At 30.5% G+C, this 23797-nt stretch overlaps 2 protein-coding genes and 1 long non-coding RNA gene across 3 annotated transcripts; all 3 read right to left on the bottom strand.

Annotated features, from left to right (window-relative positions):
* Positions 1-854: 854 nt before the first annotated feature.
* LOC123893014 (cytochrome c) lies at positions 855-2473 on the bottom strand. Its single transcript, XM_045942928.1, has 3 exons — positions 2272-2473; positions 1445-1578; positions 855-1225 (listed from the first exon to the last, which is right to left on the bottom strand). The coding sequence occupies exons 1-3, from the start codon at positions 2381-2383 to the stop codon at positions 1130-1132; spliced, it is 342 nt and encodes a 113-aa protein (XP_045798884.1). The 5' UTR covers positions 2384-2473; the 3' UTR covers positions 855-1129.
* Positions 2474-8633: 6160 nt separating this feature from the next.
* On the bottom strand, positions 8634-11926 carry LOC123888201 (transcription factor NAI1-like). The gene is made up of 4 exons (XM_045937171.1): positions 11772-11926; positions 11181-11660; positions 9447-9779; positions 8634-8957 (listed from the first exon to the last, which is right to left on the bottom strand). The coding sequence occupies exons 1-4, from the start codon at positions 11805-11807 to the stop codon at positions 8874-8876; spliced, it is 933 nt and encodes a 310-aa protein (XP_045793127.1). The 5' UTR covers positions 11808-11926; the 3' UTR covers positions 8634-8873.
* Positions 11927-17408: 5482 nt separating this feature from the next.
* LOC123888200 lies at positions 17409-20590 on the bottom strand. Its single transcript, XR_006802022.1, has 6 exons — positions 20401-20590; positions 20234-20275; positions 20087-20159; positions 19047-19116; positions 18842-18916; positions 17409-17755 (listed from the first exon to the last, which is right to left on the bottom strand). It is a non-coding gene; the product is annotated as an uncharacterized LOC123888200 (long non-coding RNA).
* Positions 20591-23797: the final 3207 nt, after the last annotated feature.

The following is a 23797-nucleotide window of genomic DNA, read 5'->3' as shown; positions in this document are numbered from 1 at the left end:
ATTTACTCTGGCTATTTTGATGACATGGCTGTTAACTGCATATGTGGCCCCTGCCAACGTAGTGCCACGTCACATGAGAGGAGTAATTGATCAAAATACACGTCACGAGGGTTAATTGACTAACTTTTCTCCACTCTCCAACTTTATTTTTGAAATTAGCCAATGATTTTGCAAATTTTAGTCAATTACCCCCTTTGATGTGTATCCTGATCAATTTCCTCTCTCATGTGACATGACACCATATTACCAGATGCCACGTATGCAGTTAACAGCCATGTCATCAAAATAGATGAAGTAGACAGAGCATTGAGCAATTTGATTGACATTTTACAATTTCAGAGATATTTGCCTATTTTCAAGTTTCAGGGGTATTTGACGAATTTTGAAATTTAAAAGGTATTTGGTATTTCACACGTTTTACTTATTAGGTAATCCTTGTTTTATATGTGCATATTTTGATTTTAAAAATGTAATCACTTATATTATTTATTCTATTTTTATTACTAATATGTTTATGCTCTCTTTTAAATTTTGTTGTGGCAAAATTATGAATTATGTATTATACAGTATATTTTTGTGCTACAATATTGACATTGGAGATACAAACTGTTGGACCACAAGCACTAATCAAATTACTAGTTTATAAAATGCAAGCATTGTCCAACTCAAGATTCCGAAGAGCAACTTGAACCAAGAATTGAATCACAACATACCTAGTTGGCTAGTTCGCATGAAATTTTCAATCTAATCCCTCAATTCTCATTACAAGAACTCCAATACTAAGAGGAAAATATTGCATTCTTTTAAGCAAACCAAAGTATAAAATAAAAAGACAAGACTATTGAATCTACTTGTGAAACAAATAAAAACTAAGATATGACCATTTAAGAAAAATTTGATAAGAATGTTTCAACACTCAAAAGCCAATGTGTTTCAATATTAATCCAATCAATATACGCAACCCTCAAGAAGCAATGCAATGCAAAAGAAACAAAATAGCACTGCAAACTATTCAAGTCTGCTTTATTTGCCAAGATAAAGTGCTTATTTGCACCACAGAATCAAATGTCTGAAAATTAAAATCCAGGTTCTAACGGCATATACTGCATAAAAATGTATGAAAATTCTATTATTTTGAAGTGGCCTCTTTCAGATATGCAATAAGATCAGCACGTTCCTGGGGCTTCTTGAGACCTGGAAATACCATCTTTGTCCCTGGGATGTACTGCATAAGGATAAAAGAAAACGCAAATTAGATACATACTTGGTCGAAACAGAGTTTCAAAGTTACCATATGAATATAACCATAAGAAATTAACAGTATATTCTTAGTAGAAAACACGATCTTGAAATGATAATATACAATGAATACATAAAATGAATATTAATAACCCATTTATGTGATCTAATAAGAAACACTGAAATACCAATCAATATGTCGTACCTTCTTGGGGTTAAGCAAGTAATCATACAAGGTCTTTTCCTCCCATTCCACAGCCTTGTTCTTGTTAGCGGCAGAATAAGAATATCCAGGAGTTGTCCCAGATTGCCTTCCAAACAAACCATTCAGATTGGGTCCTAAGGTCAGCAACAAAAAAAGCCAAACGTTATTATCTTTAGAATATTACATAATGACATTATTCAAGGAGAGGGGGCACGGGAAACTGAGACTAACGACGCAACTGCATAATGGAAAAGGTACACAAAAGCAATCATATCGGAACAAAATTAAACAGCACATAAATGATAAACCCATAAGCTATGTTCATTCAACCGACTCAGCTCAAAAACAAGAAAGCAGACAAAAAGAGAGTTTTCTCCTCTCATCTTACAACCAAACAAAGTTTCTCGATGTCTCCTCCCCTGATTTGAACTAACCATTCCAAACATACCAAGTGTACAAAAAAGTTGAAAAAGATAAAATACTTGTTGTATATATATTAATTAACAAAGAATAAACCATCAATTTAATCTCTAATCTAACTCTCTTCAATTCAGTCTCTAAACCCTAACCTACAAAAATATAATAAATAGTCCCTAAACTATATGGAACCCATCAATTTAATAGTTTAGGATTATGAAAAAAAAAAAAGGGCAAAATTAAGAGTTGAATAACAAACCCTAAGCATTTAAAGCTAAAACACAGCCTAACATGATCTTGAACAAACCAAACACACGAATCATACAATAAAAGTTGGAAAAAACGAAGGATTAAACGGGAAAAGTGCACAGGGAATGTAGATCTGAGAAAAAAGAATAATATTAATAAACCTTGTTTGTGGCCGGCGCCTTTGTCGACGGTGTGGCACTGAGCGCACTTAGTCCTGAAGATCTTGTCACCGGCGGTAGGGTTTCCGGGAGGTGCCTCATCGAAAGACGCCATTTGAGAAAGTTGGAGAAGTAAGCAGCGTGTTGCGAAAGAATTGAATTGACAAATGAGTTTGGGAATATGCTGTGAATGTGGACTTATGGACGACCACGAAAACTTATTATTGACAACTCGCACAGCCTTTCTGGAGCCACCAAAGACCAAATCATTTTTTTTTAGGATTAATTAGTAAAATAGTCTCTTAAAATATTTTTGGTTTCACATTTATTTTTAAAGAAAAAAAAATAAAGGCTCGAATAGTTCCATAAAGAAAAAAATGTTTGAATAGTTCCCTTAAAGAAGTGCAGCTATGCTCCTTTTCCTAGAGCTCATTTTCTTCCTTTTCCTTTAATTGATTGACGACATGTGGCAAAATTGAATCTGACGGTTAGAATTTAATGACTTTAATTAAATAATTAAAAATTAAAAACAATACAAAACAAACGGAATACACACGCGTGATGTTTGTGTTGTCATTCCATCTTCTTCCTTCATCACTTTGTCAACCTCAGCCATTGTCAATGCCCCCTTCCGGCCGTCATAGGGCGGCAGTTTTCCTCCCTTTTTCTCAATCGACCACCGCGCACACGAACCACCTCAACATCTTGTCATTTCGCATTCGCCGTTTCGCTGGCCCGTTTTGCCGCAATGACAGAACCCAACCATGTCGAAGCTGCTGCGGAGCAACCCAGCGTCATTACTAATATTCATGATCGAGGTATTATTCCTTTTCAAAACTACACTCTTTTTTATTCTTGGTCCTCTTTGTTATTGCAAGTAGAGAAAGAAATTATGTAAAAATTCAAATAGAATTGTGTTGTTACTGTGCTGCAATGGAATTTTCACTCATTTGCTTCATTTGATTCCATGAAAATTTCACTACTACATTTGAATTAAAACAGTCGCTATAAGTAGGGGTGCTCGCGGTTCGGTTTGGATCGGTTTTGAGGCAAAAACTCATCCGATCCAAAAATAAATTCATTTGCGGTTTGGTTCGGTTTTGGATGACAAATAAAAAAAAATCGATCCAATCCGATCCAATATTACGCGGTTTAATTTGGATCGGTTTTTGGATATCCAAATTATAAATTGTAATTTTTTTTAATAAATATAAATATTATAAAAAACGCTACAAAATAATAGTTTGACATTTTTAACAAAATAAATATTAAGTTTGATGTAAAATATAATATATAATATATTGAAAATTAATATTTTGGAATGACAATTACCAATTATATTCGAAACATATAAAAAGTAAAAAAAAAAATAGATTAAATTAAACTAACATATAGTATTATCAAAATTTAAAATAAATTAAATTAAACTAACATAACATATAATATTAACAAAATTTAAAATGAAAAAAAATGTTAATGCAATATATATATATATATATATATATATATATATATATATATATATATATATATATATATATATACACACACTAATATAAAGATAAATAAATATTAAAATATATGTATGCGGTTTGGTTTGGATCGGTTTTAAGAAATCAATCCGAAATCCGATCCGATCCGGCGGTTTTCACAAAAGAACATCCAAACACATCCAAAAAACTTCGGTTTTTTGCGGTTTTCGGTTTTTTTGGATCGGTTTTCGGTTTTTATTTGGATTGGTTTGGATTTGAGCACTCCCAGCTATAAGTGTAATGTTAGATCCTTTCTTTGAAATATGTTAAATTGGCATTGACCCCTTCTTTAAAATATTGCTATAGGTGTGTTAACTGTTATATTTTTTAATTTGATATATATATTTTGGTTTTGTGCAGTTTTGTTGTTCTGCTATGTGTGCTACATAATCTCTCATGTTTACTTGATCAATGTGCAGTTTTGTTAATTTTATATGTATAATAATTGTTATATTACTCTGTCATGTTTACTTTATCATTGATTTATAGTTTATTCTGTCATTTTAGAATGTTTATTCTTATTATTTTTCACAATAGTTAATATATTGACTCTATACTTTTTTTTACTTCTTCAGGTCATCATCAATTCCAATTTGTGTTGATAAATGGGTGAATAATATCCATGAACAAAATGTGCAACATGGCCAAGAAAATATTGTCAACATTGAACCTCATTTGGAAATGAAATTTGAAGCTGGGTTGCTCTGCAGCAGCTTCGACATGGTTGGGTTCTGTCATTGCGGCAAAACAGGCCGGCGAAACGGCGAATGCGAAATGACAAGATGTTGAGGTGGTTCGTGTGCGCGGTGGTCGATTGAGAAAAAGGGAGGAAAACTGCCGCCCTATGACGGCCGGAAGGGGGCATTGACAATGGCTGAGGTTGACAAAGTGATGAAGGAAGAAGATGGAATGACAACACAAGCATCACGCGCGTGTATTCCATTTGTTTTGTATTGTTTTTAATTTTTAATTATTTAATTAAAGTCATTAAATTCTAACCATCAGATTCAATTTTGCCACATGTCGTCAATCAATTAAAGGAAAGGGAAGAAAAGGAGCTCTAGGAAAAGGAGCATAGCTGCACTCCCCTTAAAGACATTTTCATTAATCAGTTTGGTCCTTTCCGTCTATTTTTTCGAGGACCAAACTGATTAACGGAGATGTATATTGATTCCTTTCGTGCGTTCTTTCTCAACCATCAGTCTTTGTATATTGATTCCTTTCGTGCGTTCTTTTAATCTAGTCTTACTTTCTATCCGTTGGGGGAGTGAGTCTTGTGAGAAAAGCTTCCATATTCACAAACCCAAATAAAATATATTTGAGCGCACATATACAAATTTAAAAATTTAAAAGAAAAATAATATAGTCACATCAATTAACATTATTTTATTTTTTCTTTTTAATTTTTTTATTTTGTTTGTGTGCGCGCCTAACACCATTTTATTTGTGTTTGTGCCTATACAAGAATTTTATGAGTCTTATTTGATTTAGAATTGGGACAAGTCAAAACCTTCTTGCTAGTAAGATAGGTTGCTTTATTTGGATAGAAGAAGATCTCGTGCCTACAAAAAATATAGGAAATAGCTAACATGTACCCTGTAACACCTGGATTTCGTATATGTATTATTTATTTATTTATTTAATTGTGGTTAATTGATTTAATTGCTTATGTGTGTTGGTAGAATAAATAGTTAAGTAGAAATATTAGTTTTAAGTATTGGACCTTGTGTGTGAGAAGCCCAAATGAGTGGGGGTGTGAATAGGTAAAATGCAGAGATTTAAACCTACATATAAAAAGGTAAAGTAGAGATAGAAAGACCATTATTTGTAAAAGAATAGAAAAGAGGTAGAGAGAGAAGAGAGCTAGACAAAGGGTTTAGATAAAGAACAAGAGAAAAGGAGCAAAATCAAGAGAGGAAGAACAAACTTAGGAATGTGTTTATTTGGAAGCTTTATGTGTTGATACGTCTGTTTATGTTTGATTCATGAATTATTATGATGAAAACTGTAGCTTTTATGTGTTGATTGTTGTTTTTGATGATTATTATTAGTTTATGCAAAATGATGAAAATTCATGATTAAATAAGTTGTTTTAAGTTGATTTAAATAAGCTATAAGTTTGTAAAAAAAATGCTTAACTACATATTTGGTCTTTTACGCTTATTTTAGGTTTCAATTTGGTCTCTTACATTTATTTTAGGTTTCAAGTTAGTCATTTCCGTTAGTTTTGTCACTAACACCGTTTGAACAGTTGTCAACATGTCCAAGTGCCACGTGTCAGTCCACATATGCAAATTGGCTGCCACATGTGACAAAATTGACGGAAATGACTAACTTGAAACCTAAAATAAACGTAAGGGACCAAATTGATACTTTTTAAACGTAAGGGACCAAATTGAAACCTAAAATAAATGTAAGGGACCAAATGTATAGTTAAGCCAGAAAAAAAAAAAGCTATAAGTTTGGGAGGAGTGCTAGCAACACACTTCAATAACAAACACACTCTCTTTTATTGGTTAAAATTTATATGGGTCCCATAAAAGTTATATGGGTCCACATTTTTTTATGGGACCCATGTGAATTTCAACCAATAAAAGAGAGTGTGTTGGAGTGTGTTTGTTAAAGAGTGTGTTGCTAGCATTATTCATAAGTTTGGTATTAGTTGCGTATCAATTTTTTGAGCTTTATTAAGTGATTTTGTGGGTTTTTAAGTGATTATTTGAGTAAGCAGAACTCCAAAACGCGTTTTCTGCAGTATGAACAGTGTTTTGCGTCAAATACTGGCCGACGCTACCTGTTGACTCGTGACCGTTGACTTTTTGTCTACTTTTTTTTGTCGAACCTATTTTGCTCAGTTTTTCACGTAGATTCCGATTCTGGAATCCATTTTATGAGATTATGCTTGGATAATGACGTTGCTTATATTTTTGGCATTGTTTTAGTTTAAAATAACTTTCATATGATTAATTAACTGGAATTGGTGAACCCTTGATGGTGTGAGACTTTAGTGTCTTGTAAATGAATATGTTGTTGATTAATGATGATGATGATGATTATGTTGTTGATAGATGATGATAATCATGATGTTAATAATGATGATGTATTATGAATATGTTTGTGAATTATTGATAAATAAATATCTTATTGAAGATTAATGTGATTATGTAATGATGCATCATTGGTGATGATTCATAATGTTATTGATTTATGATGTTGATTTATTAATGATGATAAATGATGATTTATCATGAGTAGAGGTATTCTAAATACGATGATTTAGAATATTTGGATTTTGTTATTCATATTATGTTGATGTTATAGTTGAGATAAAACCATATGTTTAGTATATGCATATTTCATGCATTCATAAGTTGTGTCTATTCCTAGAGATGATGATCTAATTTACTGTTATTCTAGAGACGATGATATAAAACAATTGGGTTAAGTTATCCAAGATTATGGTGAATTGGTATCACATGTATTTACTTATGTCAAAAAGTTACCATTAGTTTGAGGATAAATACTTGCATAGACAAAAAAATTTAGATCCAATTTAGTCACACACACAATTGAGAAAAAGGTAGGAAGAGAAAGTAATTAAATAATGTGTATTTTAAAATAATGAAATCATATGTGTTGTTATGTGTGTGACCAAATAACACATATGATTTAATTATTTTAAAATACACATTATTTAATTACTTCCTCTTTCTACCTTTTTCTCAATTATGTGTCTGTGAATAAATTGGGCCTAATTTTTTTTGGTCCTATGTAAGTACTCCCTCCGTCCCGATTTATAAGGGAAAAAATGCCGTTTTTTTTGTCCCAAATTATAAGGGAATTTGTTGAAATTTGACCAATTTAATTTTGAAATTCCAAAAATACCCCTAGTTATATTTTCCAAAGCAATTAATTACCAAGAGTCTAGGATTGTAGTGCTATAGTACCGATGCAAAACTCTCAAAGGGAATGAATATGACGTAATGGCAATTGTATTGAACCAAGTAACATCAATTCTTGCTACTATTTTTTTTTACTTTGCCACTGATGAGTAGAAGTTGATGGGTCATTGGTGCTTTTAAATGGAGTAGTGTACGAGAAGCACTTAGAAATTAGGAGCAAGTTATTAAATTGTTTTGCTTTTTCATAGAGTAAGTTAATAAGGGTATTTTTGGAAACAAAATTATGTTTTTGATAGATTTTAGAATATTAAATGAATTTCTTAATAAGTGTGTTTTTTTTTTTTTCCCTTATAAATCGGGACGGAGGGAGTATTTCTCTAGTTTGAACAACTTGAATCACAACAAATTTTCACAGTGACATGTAAAGAAAATAAAATAAAATAAAATAAAATAAAATAGGGTTATATTATATTCATCCATGGAAGAAGAGCTTGTTGTTTCTTTCATCTTCTCCTGCAATTTGAAGAAGGAATTCCGCTACCCATCATGCTGGAAAGGAGAAAAATGGAGAAGAAAATATCATTGAAGAGAGCTCTTGAAGGAGAAGATAAAGAAGAAAGCACGTCCTTGTAACGTGGAGTCACGTTGGTAGTCGTTACAGACGCAATTAACGTCACGTCATCAATACAAACAGAGTAAACAAAGATAAATGATGATTTAACAAACATCACACATTATTTTTTTAATGGCTTACAAGTTTTTTTTTTTTTTTGAATGGCTTACAAGGTTAACATGTATGATCCAAAACAGAAATTGAATTTATTTGTTTCTTGTATTCATTTGGCTAACTCAATACTTTATTTCACAACTATATATAAAAACAAAGGGATCTTGTCAAAAAAAGAAAAAGGGAGTTGGCCCTAGAGGAAGATTATGCAAAAATAAACCTATTACAATTGCTTAAATTTACATGAATTTAGGACTTTTTAACTATAGCATTAAAATAAACAAACTTGCTCAGAACATTTTTATTCTTTATTTTTATGTGACAAAAACATGCATGAAAACAAACCAATCCAACAAAGTAGAACAGATTCTCCAAAACATACTGATTCCATTATTATAATTACAAATGGAGAACTCCTTGAATTTGATGCACTAGAACGGATCACTATCGACTCTCACATGCTTCCAACAGATAATTTTTAAGATTTTTCACAATGTCATCCATGGTAATGCTGTGTTCTTCATCCATCTACAACATAACTATAACAATTTAGAATTTCACTTTATCCTAACATTACAACCTAGAGAAATACAAACCATAACTATAGTTAGTGGATACTCCCTTCGATCATTTTTATAAAAAAATATTTTTTTTAGGTTTATTGAATATTTAATTTATTTGACAAAACTTAGATGTGTCAAATATTTTTAACTTATAATAGATAAAATTTAAACAAAAGGCTTTAAAAGTTAATAGTCAAACATAAAAATCTTGTGCATATATGTTTTCTCTAATTGGTGTTCTTCCCCTTTAAGGGGCCTTGAAAAACTCTAATTCTTAACCGGTCTTTGTTGTAGTGGGCTGGACTGGAGTATCTTTTATACTCAATTATTAATAAATTTTGCTTATAAAAAAAATAACTATCTTCCTACGAACAAAAAATATAATTTAACCTATATAAAACTTGAAATGAAATAGATTAATAATTTTATGGGATTAAAGAAGATAGTTTCATACCTGAGCAAAAATGTTGATTACAAGAATAGAAGCACCAAATGGTAAGATGCTACTAGAAGTTATAGTGAGATTGAACTTTTCAAGCAATTCATGAATTTTGAGCACTATGTCCTTTTGCTTCTCACAATGAATTCTAATGATCACTTTCTTTTCTACAACTCTAGCTTCAATCTCGAGCAATGATTCTAAGTACTTCTTTTTATTTGATGAACCTTTTGATTTCCACTTGAATATTGCTGAATTTACTATGTTTTGATTCTCCAATTCTTTAATGCGATTTTGTAGCTGTTTCGTGTAACTCACAGCTTCACTAAGTACATAACACTTATCCATCTATAGTTACATATTACAATGTTATTAAGTCATATAAGAAAAATTAGTCAAGAAAAAAAAGTCATATAAGAAATTACTTAACCTTCCTAGCCAAAAAATCAACATGTTTGTATAAGAAAAGATTTTTTAAAATTAAACAATATGATAAGATAATAATACAGCACTAAGCAATAATTTTCAAAAGGTACTATATAAATGTCAATGTCAACGTAAAGCATAGGTGCAGTGCTGTATGGGCTGTGGCTTGATGCAGAGACAAATGTCTATTTATTTTATAGGAATTGAGTTTGAACTCTAAACATTATATTTAGTCCACTTTAAATATAAAATTTCTAACCACTAAATTATTTAAAAAAATGAAAAAAAATAAATTTTATATTGAAAATGTCATTTTATATATTTTAAAACCAAACAAATTTCAACATAATTTTACTATATTTAATATTTTAACAAATGTCCTAAAATATTAATTAACATTTTTTCATATTTTATTTGTAACTTTCATCGAACAGTGCTTTGTTCGAGTAAGTCCATCTGATATGACCGTGTTTATAACATGATATCATGATTTTTATATTATTCATTAGAAAAAGACAGATGAATTTATGAACTCGATCCCCACCACCTTAAGCTGAAAATACATATAATATATCATCTAAAATATTACGAGTGCATTGATTAATTTACAACTTTAATTTGATGGTACGTTTGGTGAAGAATTATTTTGATTTCTCGTAATTTTTCTGATAGTTCAGTTTGTTAAAAAAATAAAATTTAAATTAATCTCTAATATTTTTATATTTAAAATAAACTAATTTATGCTCTACTATAATAGAAGAATTAATTTGTTTCTAGTATATAAATATTATAGACTAATTTGAATTTGAATTTTATGAGAAACTAAATTAAGCCGTTAGAATATTATGAAAGACCAAAATGAATCTTCACTCTGGAGTTTATAAATTTAGTCTATGACATATACAAATAATTTGTTTTTACAATAATACATTAGTGTTACTTTAATTAATAATATCTCTCTTTTCTCAACTTTAAAAATTATTTGTAGCTTATTTTATTAATATTTTTTTGGAATAGGATATAAAATAGTTTATTCTTATAAAATTATTTGATAATGAATTCAACCAAAAGCGAGTTGAGTCTAATAGAAGATGATAGATTCACACAATATAATGAACGATGTTTGAATCTTAAATTAAAAGAAAAACACATATTTAGTGCAATCGTATGGAAAACAAAAAGGGAAAAAAAAAAAAAAAAGAGAATAATGAATTTAAAGATTTAGTTTTACTACATAGAAAACTTTAGCGGCACAGTTTGTTATTCTTTTAAGAAAAAAAATTGTTTCACGATAAAAAAAAAAAATTAAAAGAAGAAGCTAACCTTTTTCAAGCCAGGTATCATGGCTGAAAGTGATATGATATTTTCAGTTAATTCCCTTCTCCTTTTCCTTTCAGCCATTAAGTGATCTTGTACTGTCTCACATGACCTTTTAACCTTCTTTGTTGTTTTATCTTTCACTATAGTCCTTTTTTTATGTGACATTGGTTCAACAATTGGTTCAACACTTGAGTTATCAAAAGATAAAAGATATGAAGCTGGAGGAGAACCAACATTTGATCTTTCCAAAGACATGATTGAGTTAGAACTAGTACTTTTGTGGATTAAACTTGTCTCATCAAAGGACAAAATACTATTTATGGGGCTAGTGGCAATACCTTCACCATTAATTGTACCAATGTTTTGGATTTTATTGGAACAAAGATAAGATGAGGGTTCACATTCTGGTTGATCAAGGATTATATCTTTTAGAAACTCTTGCTCATCAAATGAGTTTGGATTCAAGACTTCATCTTCCATTTCCTATATGACAATTAATTCAAAGAGGAAAATAAATAAATTATATATGTACCAACAATATTAATTATATAGATATTGTCAAAATATGTACTATATATATGAAATTTAATTTACCATATAGGAAATCAAATTCTCCAATGATTCCTCCATTTTTGTTTTGCAAAGTGAAGTGAACCCCCAAAGTGGTACTACTTACTTTGCATTAAGCTTGACATAGATTAGCTAGACTTTGTAACTTAAATAGTGAAATTAATATTATATGCAATTATTTGTGACCACTTGATTCACGTTTGTCTTGACCACACATGACGAGGCCATTTTTTTTTTTTTTGTCTTATTACGACTCTTTGTTGAAAATTAAATAAGATATCTTTAATTGATTTTTTTTTTTCATCATCGATATCCAGACTACTAAACTAAACCATGTAATCTGATTTGATATTAGTTATGGTATTAAGTGATTTCAATCTCCTTCCAATAACAGTCATGAGAAATTGAACAGTGATAACCAAGTACAATGTCAATCACCACCCACCACTAGACTAAGTATTCTTTTATTTGAAAATTATATTATTGATCTTAAGTCTTGACGAATCTAAATCAAGATTTTATTTGATTAAATATTACTATTTGAGCTAGTTGCTAAATGCTAGAAGTATAAAATTTGAACAACCACACTTTAACAATAATTATTGTTAAGATTCATGATATCAGAGTAAAAGGAGAGAAAAGTTTGAGAGAGATGCAATGAAACTAATAGAATTGATACAAATGAATGTATCAAGTTACAAATAAGTGCAACATCTATCTTATATACTAACTAGCTAATGGGCCTATACTAACTAGCTAATGGGCCTAACTCTATATAGTTCAACAGCCTCCCGCAAGCTGGAAAGTGGTCACAACACTTCCAGCTTGGGATCACTAATGCAAAAGTACATCAATATAAAGAAAATACAATGAAATTTGCCGGAATACATCGGCTAGAAAAACAACTCAAATACAACTAGTAGTGCTTAACCACCATAAGGAAGAAACACAACCCATCAAAGCCAACTAAGGGCAGAAGCAAATCAACAAAGCCAATTAAGGCACAAAGCTTAACCATCAAGAGCACTCAATCACTCAAGATAGAAGCGAAAAAGAGAATGTCAGAAGAGGTCCGATGTCTATAAAGTGAAGCATCAATACTCATGTTGTGCTAAAGGTAATTAGCTCATCTAAGGACCAATCAAATCAAGGAGAAAGATCAAGTAGAGAATATCAAAAGGGTCCGATGTCTATAAAGTGAAGCATCAATACTCAAGTTGTGCTAAAGGTAATTAACTCATCTAAGGACCAACAAATCAAGGAGAAAGATCAAGTAGTGTGGTTGATGGCTAGAGAGAAAAGCATCAATACCAATGTTGTGCTCAAGATGAGATAGCACATCAAAAAGAAAACCAACTAACCACTTGATAAAGCAAGCAAATTCAAGCTGCTCAAGAGATAACATAAAAGCAACAAAGCCAATATGGCTAAGCACCTGTCTAAAACAGGGCAACAGAGAGTAGATTAAAGAACTCAAACCAGTCTTCAATCTTCACAATAAAGAGATAAACCAGCAACAAGTAAATCCTCAAACAGAGGCTCTCAGAACAAATGTGAAGCCATCGTGTCTTCATGGGGGAAGACACAAACATCCAATAAACTCCAGCCAAACTATATTCTGCTGAAAGCATAGAGTATCAGTGGGATAAGACTCCCAAAATGAGCTTCTTTGAGTTGACTAATACCTTCTACAATGGCAGCAAATAAAGCATGAACCAAATGTGTTTCTTCAATCTTCACACAAGGAATGAATCCAAAGAAGTAAAAGAACTAGTGACAGCACAATGCAACAACAACTCATCAGTTTATCAGTCTTCAATGAAACCAAGCATAACCAATTTACTACAAGTATTACCAATTAACACTTTTCATCAACAGTGAACTTTACCAGGCTTCTTATGAACATCCAAATCAAGTTCAACCAGTAACAATATAACCAAGGCATGAGATCCAAATTTATCTTCAAAAAATATGTTCTCAGTGATAAGCTAATAACATAGCACCATATTGAAACGATATGGCATGCCAAACAACCAAACTGAATAAACAATGCACCAAAGGAGATAGCCACAACAAATCTGATCGGGTGCAGAAAAACAAGCACAAGCTTCACAGTAGCAGAAAATTGAGTCTAAAAATAAACTGAATATGCCAAACCTTAGTGTAAGAGAAGCAGAATTTATGACGAAACACTTCGTTGCGGAAGTCGTGAAGTGAATCAACTATACTCCAAAGTAATCAATGAATTTTGACTTGAATCAAATACCAAAGCAATCATTCTCTGTCTTCAATGAAAAACTTTTCACAAACACCTTGGAAGCACTGAATTGGAGAAAGAACCAACGAGCCAAGAAATTGTACACTTCAACCACTTGTAAAGAATCGATCATATCACGAAGCACCGAATTACAGAGCGAAACCGATGATTCTCCGAAACGTTGAGAAGTAACATATAACATCACAAATTTGTGACTCTGTCACCATCAAGAATCACCAGTAGATGAATGAAAAATCACAAAGTGAAACTCAATACGAAATTCAGATCGGAAGTGGAAATGAAAGATTCAGTAAACTAAAATGCGATCGAGAAAAGAAAAAAAATGAAATTTCAAACCCTAGAATTTGGGGAAAAAGATGAGAACAAAAATCATAACCGTAATCACAATTCACAATTGCGAGAACAAGAACAAACTTAACAAGAGATTGAAAGATTCATAGACTATTCGATCAAGAAATCCAACAAGAAATTGGATCATGAATCGGAGAAGCTTCTGAATTTTGAGAGTAACAGAGAACCGCGAAAATTCCTAGGTAGAGAAAGAATCAGAGAAATCGAAGAAGAACAATGGAAGCGATCGGAATTCTAACTAACTCCGGTGAGATGAAGAGCGTCACCAATATCAATGGCGGCGACTAGGAGAAAGAGAAGAAGATCGAAACTGGAAAAATGAAAAGAATGAGAATGGAAGGAAAAATAAAATTCGAGAGTTGAATTTTCTCGTGAAAATTGAAGCGGAATTGTGTGCCTAAGGAGGAATCCACGGCTCTGATACCATGTTAAGATTCATGATATCATCAGAGTAAAAGGAGAGAAAAGTTTGAGAGAGATGCAATGAAACTAATAGAATTGATACAAATGAATGTATCAAGTTACAAATAAGTGCAACATCTATCTTATATACTAACTAGCTAATGGGCTTATACTAACTAGCTAATGGGCCTAACTCTATATAGTTCAACAATTATAAACTAACCACAATAATACAATGCAGGTACACCTCCGAGTAATTTATTTTTAAGAGCCTCCAAGTCACTCTTGGTTAAAGTAAAATACAAGATGGCAATAAGCACGTGAGATATTGAATCGATGGAATATTTTAATAGCCATACAATTACTATTTAATACTCGATCCCTCGCTATAACTATGATGTTTGCAATTTGCAAGTTTGGAGGAGAGGAAAGAAAATAACTTAAAAAAAAAAGAGATGGGAGGAATCACGGATTTGTGATCGAGAGAGTTTTGATGTGTTAGTAAAAATAATAAAATAAAAGTCTTGATGTCTTCATTTTTCTTTAGAGCTATAAATGTTATTTTTACGATAATTATCTTATATTTATCAATGGATATCTCACAATCTTGGTATGTGAGAGAACTCAAAATGTTGTGTAGGCTTATTCAAAATAGAGGAAAAGAGTAAATTTAATATAAAAAATTAATGAATTACATATTTAACCGAAACAGGTTTCTTTTTATAAATAATTATTTTTAATTTTAAATAAAACAGAAATACTATGAAATTTAATAAATTACACATCAATTAAATAAATAAATAAAACAACTTAATAAAGATAATTGTCATAAAAGACAAAATATTTAATTATTTACAAATCTAACAATAAAATAACAAATGAAATATAAAATTTCAATCATAGTATCCTCATCCGGATTAGTTTTTACCTCTTCTGTGTCTCCTCTCCTCCCTCTTCTTGGATTACCGCCACTTTGATCGTTACTCCTCTCAAATTAATTAGTTGGAGATTCTGAAAATTGTTAAAACATAGTACATCAACAAAATCGTCTTCTTCCATCAACCACTGAATTGTCGGATCAAATCAACATTAATGATCCATAGCCATATCCCTAATAAACTAAAATATATAAATTAAAATAAATTCAAATTATGTATGAGTAATCTTACGTTACTTTTCTTTCTTTTAAAACTAATTTAAGATATGTACCCAACAAAAAAAAAACTAATTTAAGATTAAAAAAATAAAAATTAAACCAATATGATAACAATAAAAAATATGATTATTTCTTTAATTACTTACTTTTCTTTTAGAGATAATAATTAAGTTTTTTCCACACTAACAACAATTTGACAGTAGTAATAACTAATTAAATAAAAATTAAGCCACTAGGTTTGGTCTAGTGGTGAGGGGTTTGAGTAGTACCCTATAGGTCCTGGGTTCGATCCTCAGTTAATTGTAAACAAAAAAAAAATTAAATAAAAATTAAACTTAAATTTAGTTCACAAAAAAAAATCATTAAACTTAAAAGATTTGTTTTAAAGTTCAAATAAAAAATATTATATAATTTAAATTTAAACTTAAATTTAGTTCACAAAAAAAAATCATTAAACTTAAAAGATTTGTTTTAAAGTTCAAATAAAAAATATTATATAATTTAAATTACATTACTTACTTACTGTGTTGAGTAGATCCTGACTTTAACCTTTGTATAAAAAGCTTCCAACCACGGCAAACGAACCAACAACACTCCTAAAATAAAATTATAAAAGAAAAAGTAGTAGACTAATCTTTATTTTTTAAAAGTAAGCACTTACCCGTTTTCTCGGTAAAGAAGATGAGTGAAATAACGATGATGGAGAAATGGAAAAATTTTAACTTGAGAAAAATTACCAGATCAGTTAGAGAGAAGTTTGAGAGAGCACATTTAGAGAGAGAATGATGTTGTAAAAATGAAATGAATATGTAGAGAGAGAGAGAAGAAGGGAATTGGCGGCTTAGAGGTGTCTGTTCTTTATTTTTTTGGCAAAACACTTATTAGCGGTTTTGGCCGCCATAAAATATGACATTTTTATTGTTTGCAGGAACAATACTTACTGGCGCCTTTGAATTCCATAAAGTGTTTTTGCTTATTGCATGTATAATTGTTTTTCCGTCGCACAGTAGTACAAATTTTCGTCCCAATTTCATTTTGAGACGGAATTTGGGACAAAATATTTTCGTCGCAATTCGCTCGTCGCAATTTGCTGGGGACGGAAATTTTACTTCCGTCACACATTCGAGACGGATTTAGGGACGAAATATAATTATTTGGTTATACACATTAATAAATTATGTCCCAATATTGCGACAAATTTCTTAATTTCCATCCCAATTTGGCGACAGATTACTTGCACTCCGTCCCAATTTATTTATTTATTTATTTCCAAATGTTGGGACATAATTATACAAAAATTCCGTCACAGATAAATTTTGGGTGACTGGTTTTATTTATAATTTTTCCACCTATTAATGCTTTTATTAGTTTAAAAAAATCATCCCAAACTATAGACTGTTTGCAAGCAATCATTCCATATAAACATAAGTATCTCACATAACAAAAAATCACCCCAAACTACAAATTGTTTGCAAACATCAATCATTCCATCATAAATATACGTATCTCAATAACAAAATATCAAAGTTTTATCAATACATCCAAAAGGTTGAAGTTCTAATAACTTGAAGGTGCCTACAAAATTTCATACTTTAAATAATTTTCTACATTCCAAAATCATCAAATATTACTTCATCTAAATCCATTAAATCCGTATCTATATTTGCATGTTTAGCTTACAGCAATCCTTTTATAATCAGTTGCCTTAGTCACATATAAATGTAGGCCAAAAAATATGAAATGCCTCAAGCATAACAACAGATCAACCAAACAAGCCCAAAAACCACCAGCACAAAACAGATGCTCAAAACAGAATCCCAGCTGCAGAGAGAAAAAGATAGGCAACATTAAATCTCAGAAATCCAAAACCAAGGTCAGGCTAAACAAAACAAACCCGAAAGATACACTAGTCATCTAGCTAGACAACTCAGAATCTTAAAAACAAAACACATTTTTCTTATAGATTCAGAATTAACTAGTTGAAAAAAAGAGAGTAGCAAATATGAGTAATAATAGGAAAACAAGCCTAATATTAAACATACATCAACCTCAAATTATAGTAATAGGATAAAAAGCATAAAAACACATTAATATCACATCCAACTAAGCCTTAAATTACTTGAACATTGGATTGTTAGATATCTACAAGTCTAGACTTTTTTCTACTTGCACAAACCAAGTTAAAACTAAAGGGGTAAATAACTTCATAACAAAACACTTATAACAGTAGTATACAACTTAAAATTCACAATGAGTACACTATAAATTAGCTTATTGTATCCAACATATTACTACCAATACTCCAATTCTAATCATGACACACCAGACCCTTGATCTACTAAAAAAGAAGCACACCTAGAAACAAACAAAACACGACCAAACTACTAGCAGGAAAAACCAAGCAAATAAGACATCCATCATCAACACCTTTGATTCATGTAGCCTAACCTTTAAGCCACATACCAGCCCTGTACCATAACCAATATATACTCCACACCAAACTCCCATAGATATAGTCCACATACAATATGAGAAGCATAAAACAATCCACTTGAGTATGTCATTCAACTCCACACTAGACCCTCACAATTATGTCATTCATAGAATACAAAAAAATATCAAATATATATCATGTAAATTACTTTGCCCACACCATTATGTCAATCCTAAAAAATAAAATCATTGCAGCACACAAACTTTAAAAGAAAATAAAAACAATTTTGTCAAGTCATTCAATCACATTGTCTCGTGATGTAAAATATTGGTTTCAAACAAATTATCTTTTTATAGTTAAATCAAACAAATTTTTATCATCATATAGAGAAGTGATAAAACAAAGAAATCATAATAATAATATAGGTGAAATTAAAGAATAAAAAAATTGAAGGGTTGGGTTTGAGAACTTACATCAACTGTTTAGCAAGAATAAGAACTTAAAAACTTTCTCATTCCGATTAGATTTGTACAGTTTTTCTTTCAACTCTAAACAAAGGAAATAGGCAAAAATGTCATAAAATGGATAATAGAGGGAGCAAATGAGTAAAGGGATTGATATTGCATAAGCAGAAAACAAAGTAATAAGGGTACAAGGTAAGTAAAAGAATTGATGTACCATATAGACAAGGTATAACTTTATTTCAGCTATTGTTCCTTTCATTCCATAGACTAGGACATGAGATTTGCTAAATATATATAAAACAACATAATCAAGAAAGACAACCAAAATCAGAACATAAAACTAATGAGCAATTAAGAATACTATACTATTAGGGCCCGTTTGGTGCGTATGATAGGATAGTGATAGGATATGATATAAAACAGAATAAGGATATGATATGATATCAACAGGATAACAGTTATCCTTAGTTATCCTATCTTGTGTTTGGTACACACAGGATAACAAACATGATAACTATTATATCATGTTTTTAATACATACTTGCTCATAATAATATGATAAGATATATAAAATATTTAAATGAAAAAATTGCCCTTGTAAATCAATTGTTATTTTTTAAAAAATATTTTGTAATACTTTGAATTTTTTAAATAAAAAATATAAATAAGTAATCAAATAACTTTATATAGTTTTAAATAAAAAACATGAGAAAATAATAAACTTTAATTTTTTATATGAATCATGATCAAATAAATAACTCAATGGTATATACATGTTAGATAAGCTAAATAAATATATGATATATCTCATACGAAAATAATAAAAATACCATTGCAAAATAATTATATTTAATTATTTTATTATTAATTTACTATCAAATTATTTTATTATTTATATTTTATTAATTTTCATTTTTTTATTTTAAAATATATTTTATAGAAAAAATCAGTAAATTTTTTTTTTATCCTATCCTACTGGTAACCCAGCTCAAATTCAGGGTAAGAATTTTAACTAGAGAGACTGGATAGGATAAGCTACAGGATTAACTTATCATATCATGTTGTGTCACCAAACACTGGACTGAAACAGGATATGATACAGTTATCATATCATGTCTCTTATCCTGTGCACCAAACGGGCCCTTATGAGACACAACAAGTAAATAAATAAGCAAATAAAATTATGTTAGAACTATCAAGTAAAAAAAGTAAATAAATAAGCAAATAAAATAGTAATAAGTTAGAAATACAAACCCTAATCTTACAGTCATACAAACCCTGCGCCGCCAATTCCTCCTCGCCGCCACTGCCCATTCCCAACAGCAACCTGTTTAATGATGTTATTAAAATTTTCACTTTCGTTTTCGAAAATGCAAAAATATAAATAACAGATGGTCTTACTTTCAGTGTGGTAATGGATCTGGAATTAGGATTTTGGTGGAACTGAACAGAGAGAATGACAGAATGAGCGCGAAATAGAATGGAAAAACACCAAATTGAAGGGGAAAACACCAAAGGGAGAATTAGGGATAAGAGGATTAGGGTGAAGAAAAAATATAATCGCATACCTTGATTGAAGACAAGCACAGATGAACGATATCTCGAAAAGGAAGAACGAGTTCCAAGAAGAGAGCGATTAAGTTGAGAGGAGGAGAGAGTGGTGGCGTTGAGACGAGGAACAAGAGCGATTTGGTGTTTTCTTCACAGCGATTAGGTTTTCTTCTCTGTTGGAGAGGAATTTTAGATTTTAGATTTTCTTCCAACCCTTTTTTTTTTGTTTTACTCTTCCAACACTTAGTATGTGTTTGGATTGGCGGCGGGAAGAATTGATTTTGACAGAATTGAGTTTGACAGAATTGATTTTGTTTAAAAGTGAGTTGAACAAAATTGATTTATGTTTGAATACATTAATGTGAAAGTGATTCTCACTATTTTATGTTGTTTGAATAATTTGCATCAAAATCGATTTTGGATGTATAATTACCAAAATGGGCATACACATGTGTATTTAATCAGATTTCATTTATTTTTTATTTATAACTATTTAAATTTGTATTGTATTACAAGATTTAGAAAATGTTGGTATCACAATTTTGGTTGGTCAATTCTATGAGTGGATTGAATATGCTATTATTTGTATTTTCCTAAATAATAATAGTAAAATTATTAATATTGAATAATATTTAATAGTAAAATTATTTTTACACCATTGTTGTATATTCTTTTTTTTTTTGGTGATAACCATCGTTGTATATTCTATTTACTCTAACAAATTTACAATTATGGATATCACATTATATGAGCTTGCGAATGCTTGGCCGAAATGTCTAGTATATATGCATTAGTTATAGGTTTTTTTTTGGTACAATAAGTTATAAGTTATAGTAGGTTTTAATTGTATTTAAAACTAATCCTAAAAAAAAGTGTATTTAAATTTTAAAACTATATTAAGTATTTCAGAAAAACAAAAGACCTTTTAACATTTTAGTAGCCACAATTCACAAGCACACAACAACAACAAAAAAAATCAAAAACAAAAAAAGTAAAAAACATATAGAGCAATTTAATTGGGCCGGGTGATAAACACATTAGCCCAGTTATTATATACAATCGTCTTCAATCTAATGTTAAGGAAAACCAGCAGCCGCACAGAGACCTTAGGGAGGGAAAGGGTAATAAGGGGAGATGGAAAAATACACATGCCACACACACTTCCATTTTTTTCAAAAGCGATTTCAGTCACCGTAAAAGCTCCAAATCCTGGCTTCATCTAGACTCGCGTTTGGAGAAGTAAAATCAATTCTCTATCACTTTGCCAAACATCTGAAAAAGAGGAAAATCACGTTTGGGTCGCCAAAACGTGCGTTTACAGTGTTGTAACGCGGAACCAAACATACGCTTAATCTACTATACTAACAATTATTTTAACACTTACCAAAAAAAATATTTATTGGCGCCAATATTCCCCCTCTATTTTTCAGTAAATTTTTGAATAAAATACAAAATTTGTCAAAATATTTTACTACCAATTATTTTAACCTTATTGGAGCCAATATTCCCTCCTTTATTTTTCAGTAATTTTTTAATAAAACAAAAAATTTGTCAAAATATGAGACAGAAATAAAACTTCGTCCCAACTTTGTGACAGAAATGTCAATCCGTCTCAAATTGGAGACAGAATATACATTCCGTCCCAAACTAATAAATGATTTTTTAATAAAATATTAAGGATAGAAAATCGTCGCGAATCCCGTCCCAATTTAATTATTTTGGGACAGAAAAATTTTCCGTCACAAAATTCTGTCCTAATTCGATTTTTTTCTAGTAGTTGGGGACTAGGGTTGGGAATAGCCAGGCAGCCTACAGGCGCCTTCGGCCTGGCTTGTGTAAGCCTGACCTGTTTATTAAAAATGTCAGGCTTATGCTTTGAAAAAAGTCTGTTTACATAAATAGGCCAGACTCATGCTTCTAAAAAAGCATACAAAGCCTGATAGATCGTCCTGTTTATATTTAATTATTATTATTTATATAATATTATTATTTATATTTTTTTTTGTCAAAGAAAAAATATATTATTATTTAATCATATTTGTTATTTTATTAACTTTTAATTATTATGCTAATCATTTTATTAGTTTTTTCTTAATGTTGAAGAAATTATAAAAATTTAAATGTGTCACAGACTTTTCCTTAAGGCCTGTTTAGCCTATTTAAAAAGACTATATAGAGACCTTTATGTAACACAGACTTTTAAATAGGCTACAAGGCCAAGCCAGACTTTAAAAAGGCTCAGGCCAAAATAAATAATATTTGATAGGCCGTAGGCCAGGCTCAGGCCTGAAGAAAAATCGTAGGTCAGGCTCAGGTCTATCAAGGCCTGGTCTGGCCTGTTCCCAACCCTATTGGGGACTTAAACCGTCATTAAGTTATTGAAAATCTAATTCGCACTAAAAAATAACGCATTAATACATGAAAATAAAATAACGTCGTATCAAGCCAACGATCAACACAATGTTGCACTAAAAAAGAAAAATAATTTAGATTATCTTCCACGTGTAAATAAACGTGTTAACGAAACTTTATAAATCCTTTTCTTATAATAATCATTGTATCCTTTTCAAAGTATTTGCAAACAAGTGCTCAGTTCTACAAGTCCAGAGTTCAGCTGCAAAGTAAATAAAGTTTTGCCAATAATTGTTTCCATCCGAAGTTAGACAACTTTGGAACGTAGGATCCAAACACAAAATTCAGGGATATTTTTGGGATTTTGGGGGGTTTGAGAGCAATACAGGGGGCCTAAAAAGCAATTTTCAATGATCGATACGTAATAATAGTTTAAATTGTTTTGTCATTTTTATGGCTCATAATGGTCCATGTACAGGTAAACAATCAAAACAAGAATCACATGCCAGATTCATAATGATATCATATGCATAGCAAACAATGTCACGACGAACAATTTTCTATTAACCTGGATATGTAGGTCTTTTATTTTATTTTTTTGAGTTAAAGGTATGCAGGTCTTTTCATCAATGTTATAAGTAGGAATTTTAAATTTAAAACTTCAATTGTATTTGATTTAATTTTTAAACCGTTTATGAGACCGAATAAATTAAAAGAGGGAAAAATTGGATAAAAACTGAAATTTTTATTTTTTATTAAACTTTTTATCTAACAAATAAGTTATGAGATAAAAATTGTTTAATGTCTTAAGTCATGTCTTATATTGTTATGTACTTCTCTTTTTGCAGATCAAATAGATCTTAGTATTGCAACCAATTCAAAAGGCCGAAGACGTCAAAGGTCAAAGTAAAACTAAGGCACATGTAGTTCACAAACATACAAAATATTTTTTACCAACAATCTTCAAAAGTTAGGCAAAGTTTGTACCGTCAAAATTTTCACAACCCTTTGGAAGCAGCGAATCTGTAGATATGTGACTGAGATCGAAGGGGTCATTGCCAA

Source organism: Trifolium pratense, linkage group LG6 (genome assembly GCF_020283565.1).
Source record: "Trifolium pratense cultivar HEN17-A07 linkage group LG6, ARS_RC_1.1, whole genome shotgun sequence".
Lineage (NCBI taxonomy): Eukaryota > Viridiplantae > Streptophyta > Magnoliopsida > Fabales > Fabaceae > Trifolium > Trifolium pratense.
Note: the sequence above shows the minus strand (reverse complement) of the source record. Positions and strands in the feature narration are given on the sequence as shown.

Coding starts and splice junctions, on each gene's coding strand:
- LOC123888201 (XM_045937171.1), bottom strand. CDS start 11,807: ATGGAGGAATCATTGGAGAATTTGATTTCCTATATG. Junction 11,661..11,771: donor AGAATTTGATTTCCTATATG/GTAAATTAAATT, acceptor ATTGTCATATAG/GAAATGGAAGATGAAGTCTT. Junction 8,958..9,446: donor TAATCAACATTTTTGCTCAG/GTATGAAACTAT, acceptor GTTATGTTGTAG/ATGGATGAAGAACACAGCAT.
- LOC123893014 (XM_045942928.1), bottom strand. CDS start 2,383: ATGGCGTCTTTCGATGAGGCACCTCCCGGAAACCCTACCGCCGGTGAC. Junction 1,579..2,271: donor AGGCGCCGGCCACAAACAAG/GTTTATTAATAT, acceptor TGCTGACCTTAG/GACCCAATCTGAATGGTTTG. Junction 1,226..1,444: donor ACTTGCTTAACCCCAAGAAG/GTACGACATATT, acceptor ATCCTTATGCAG/TACATCCCAGGGACAAAGAT.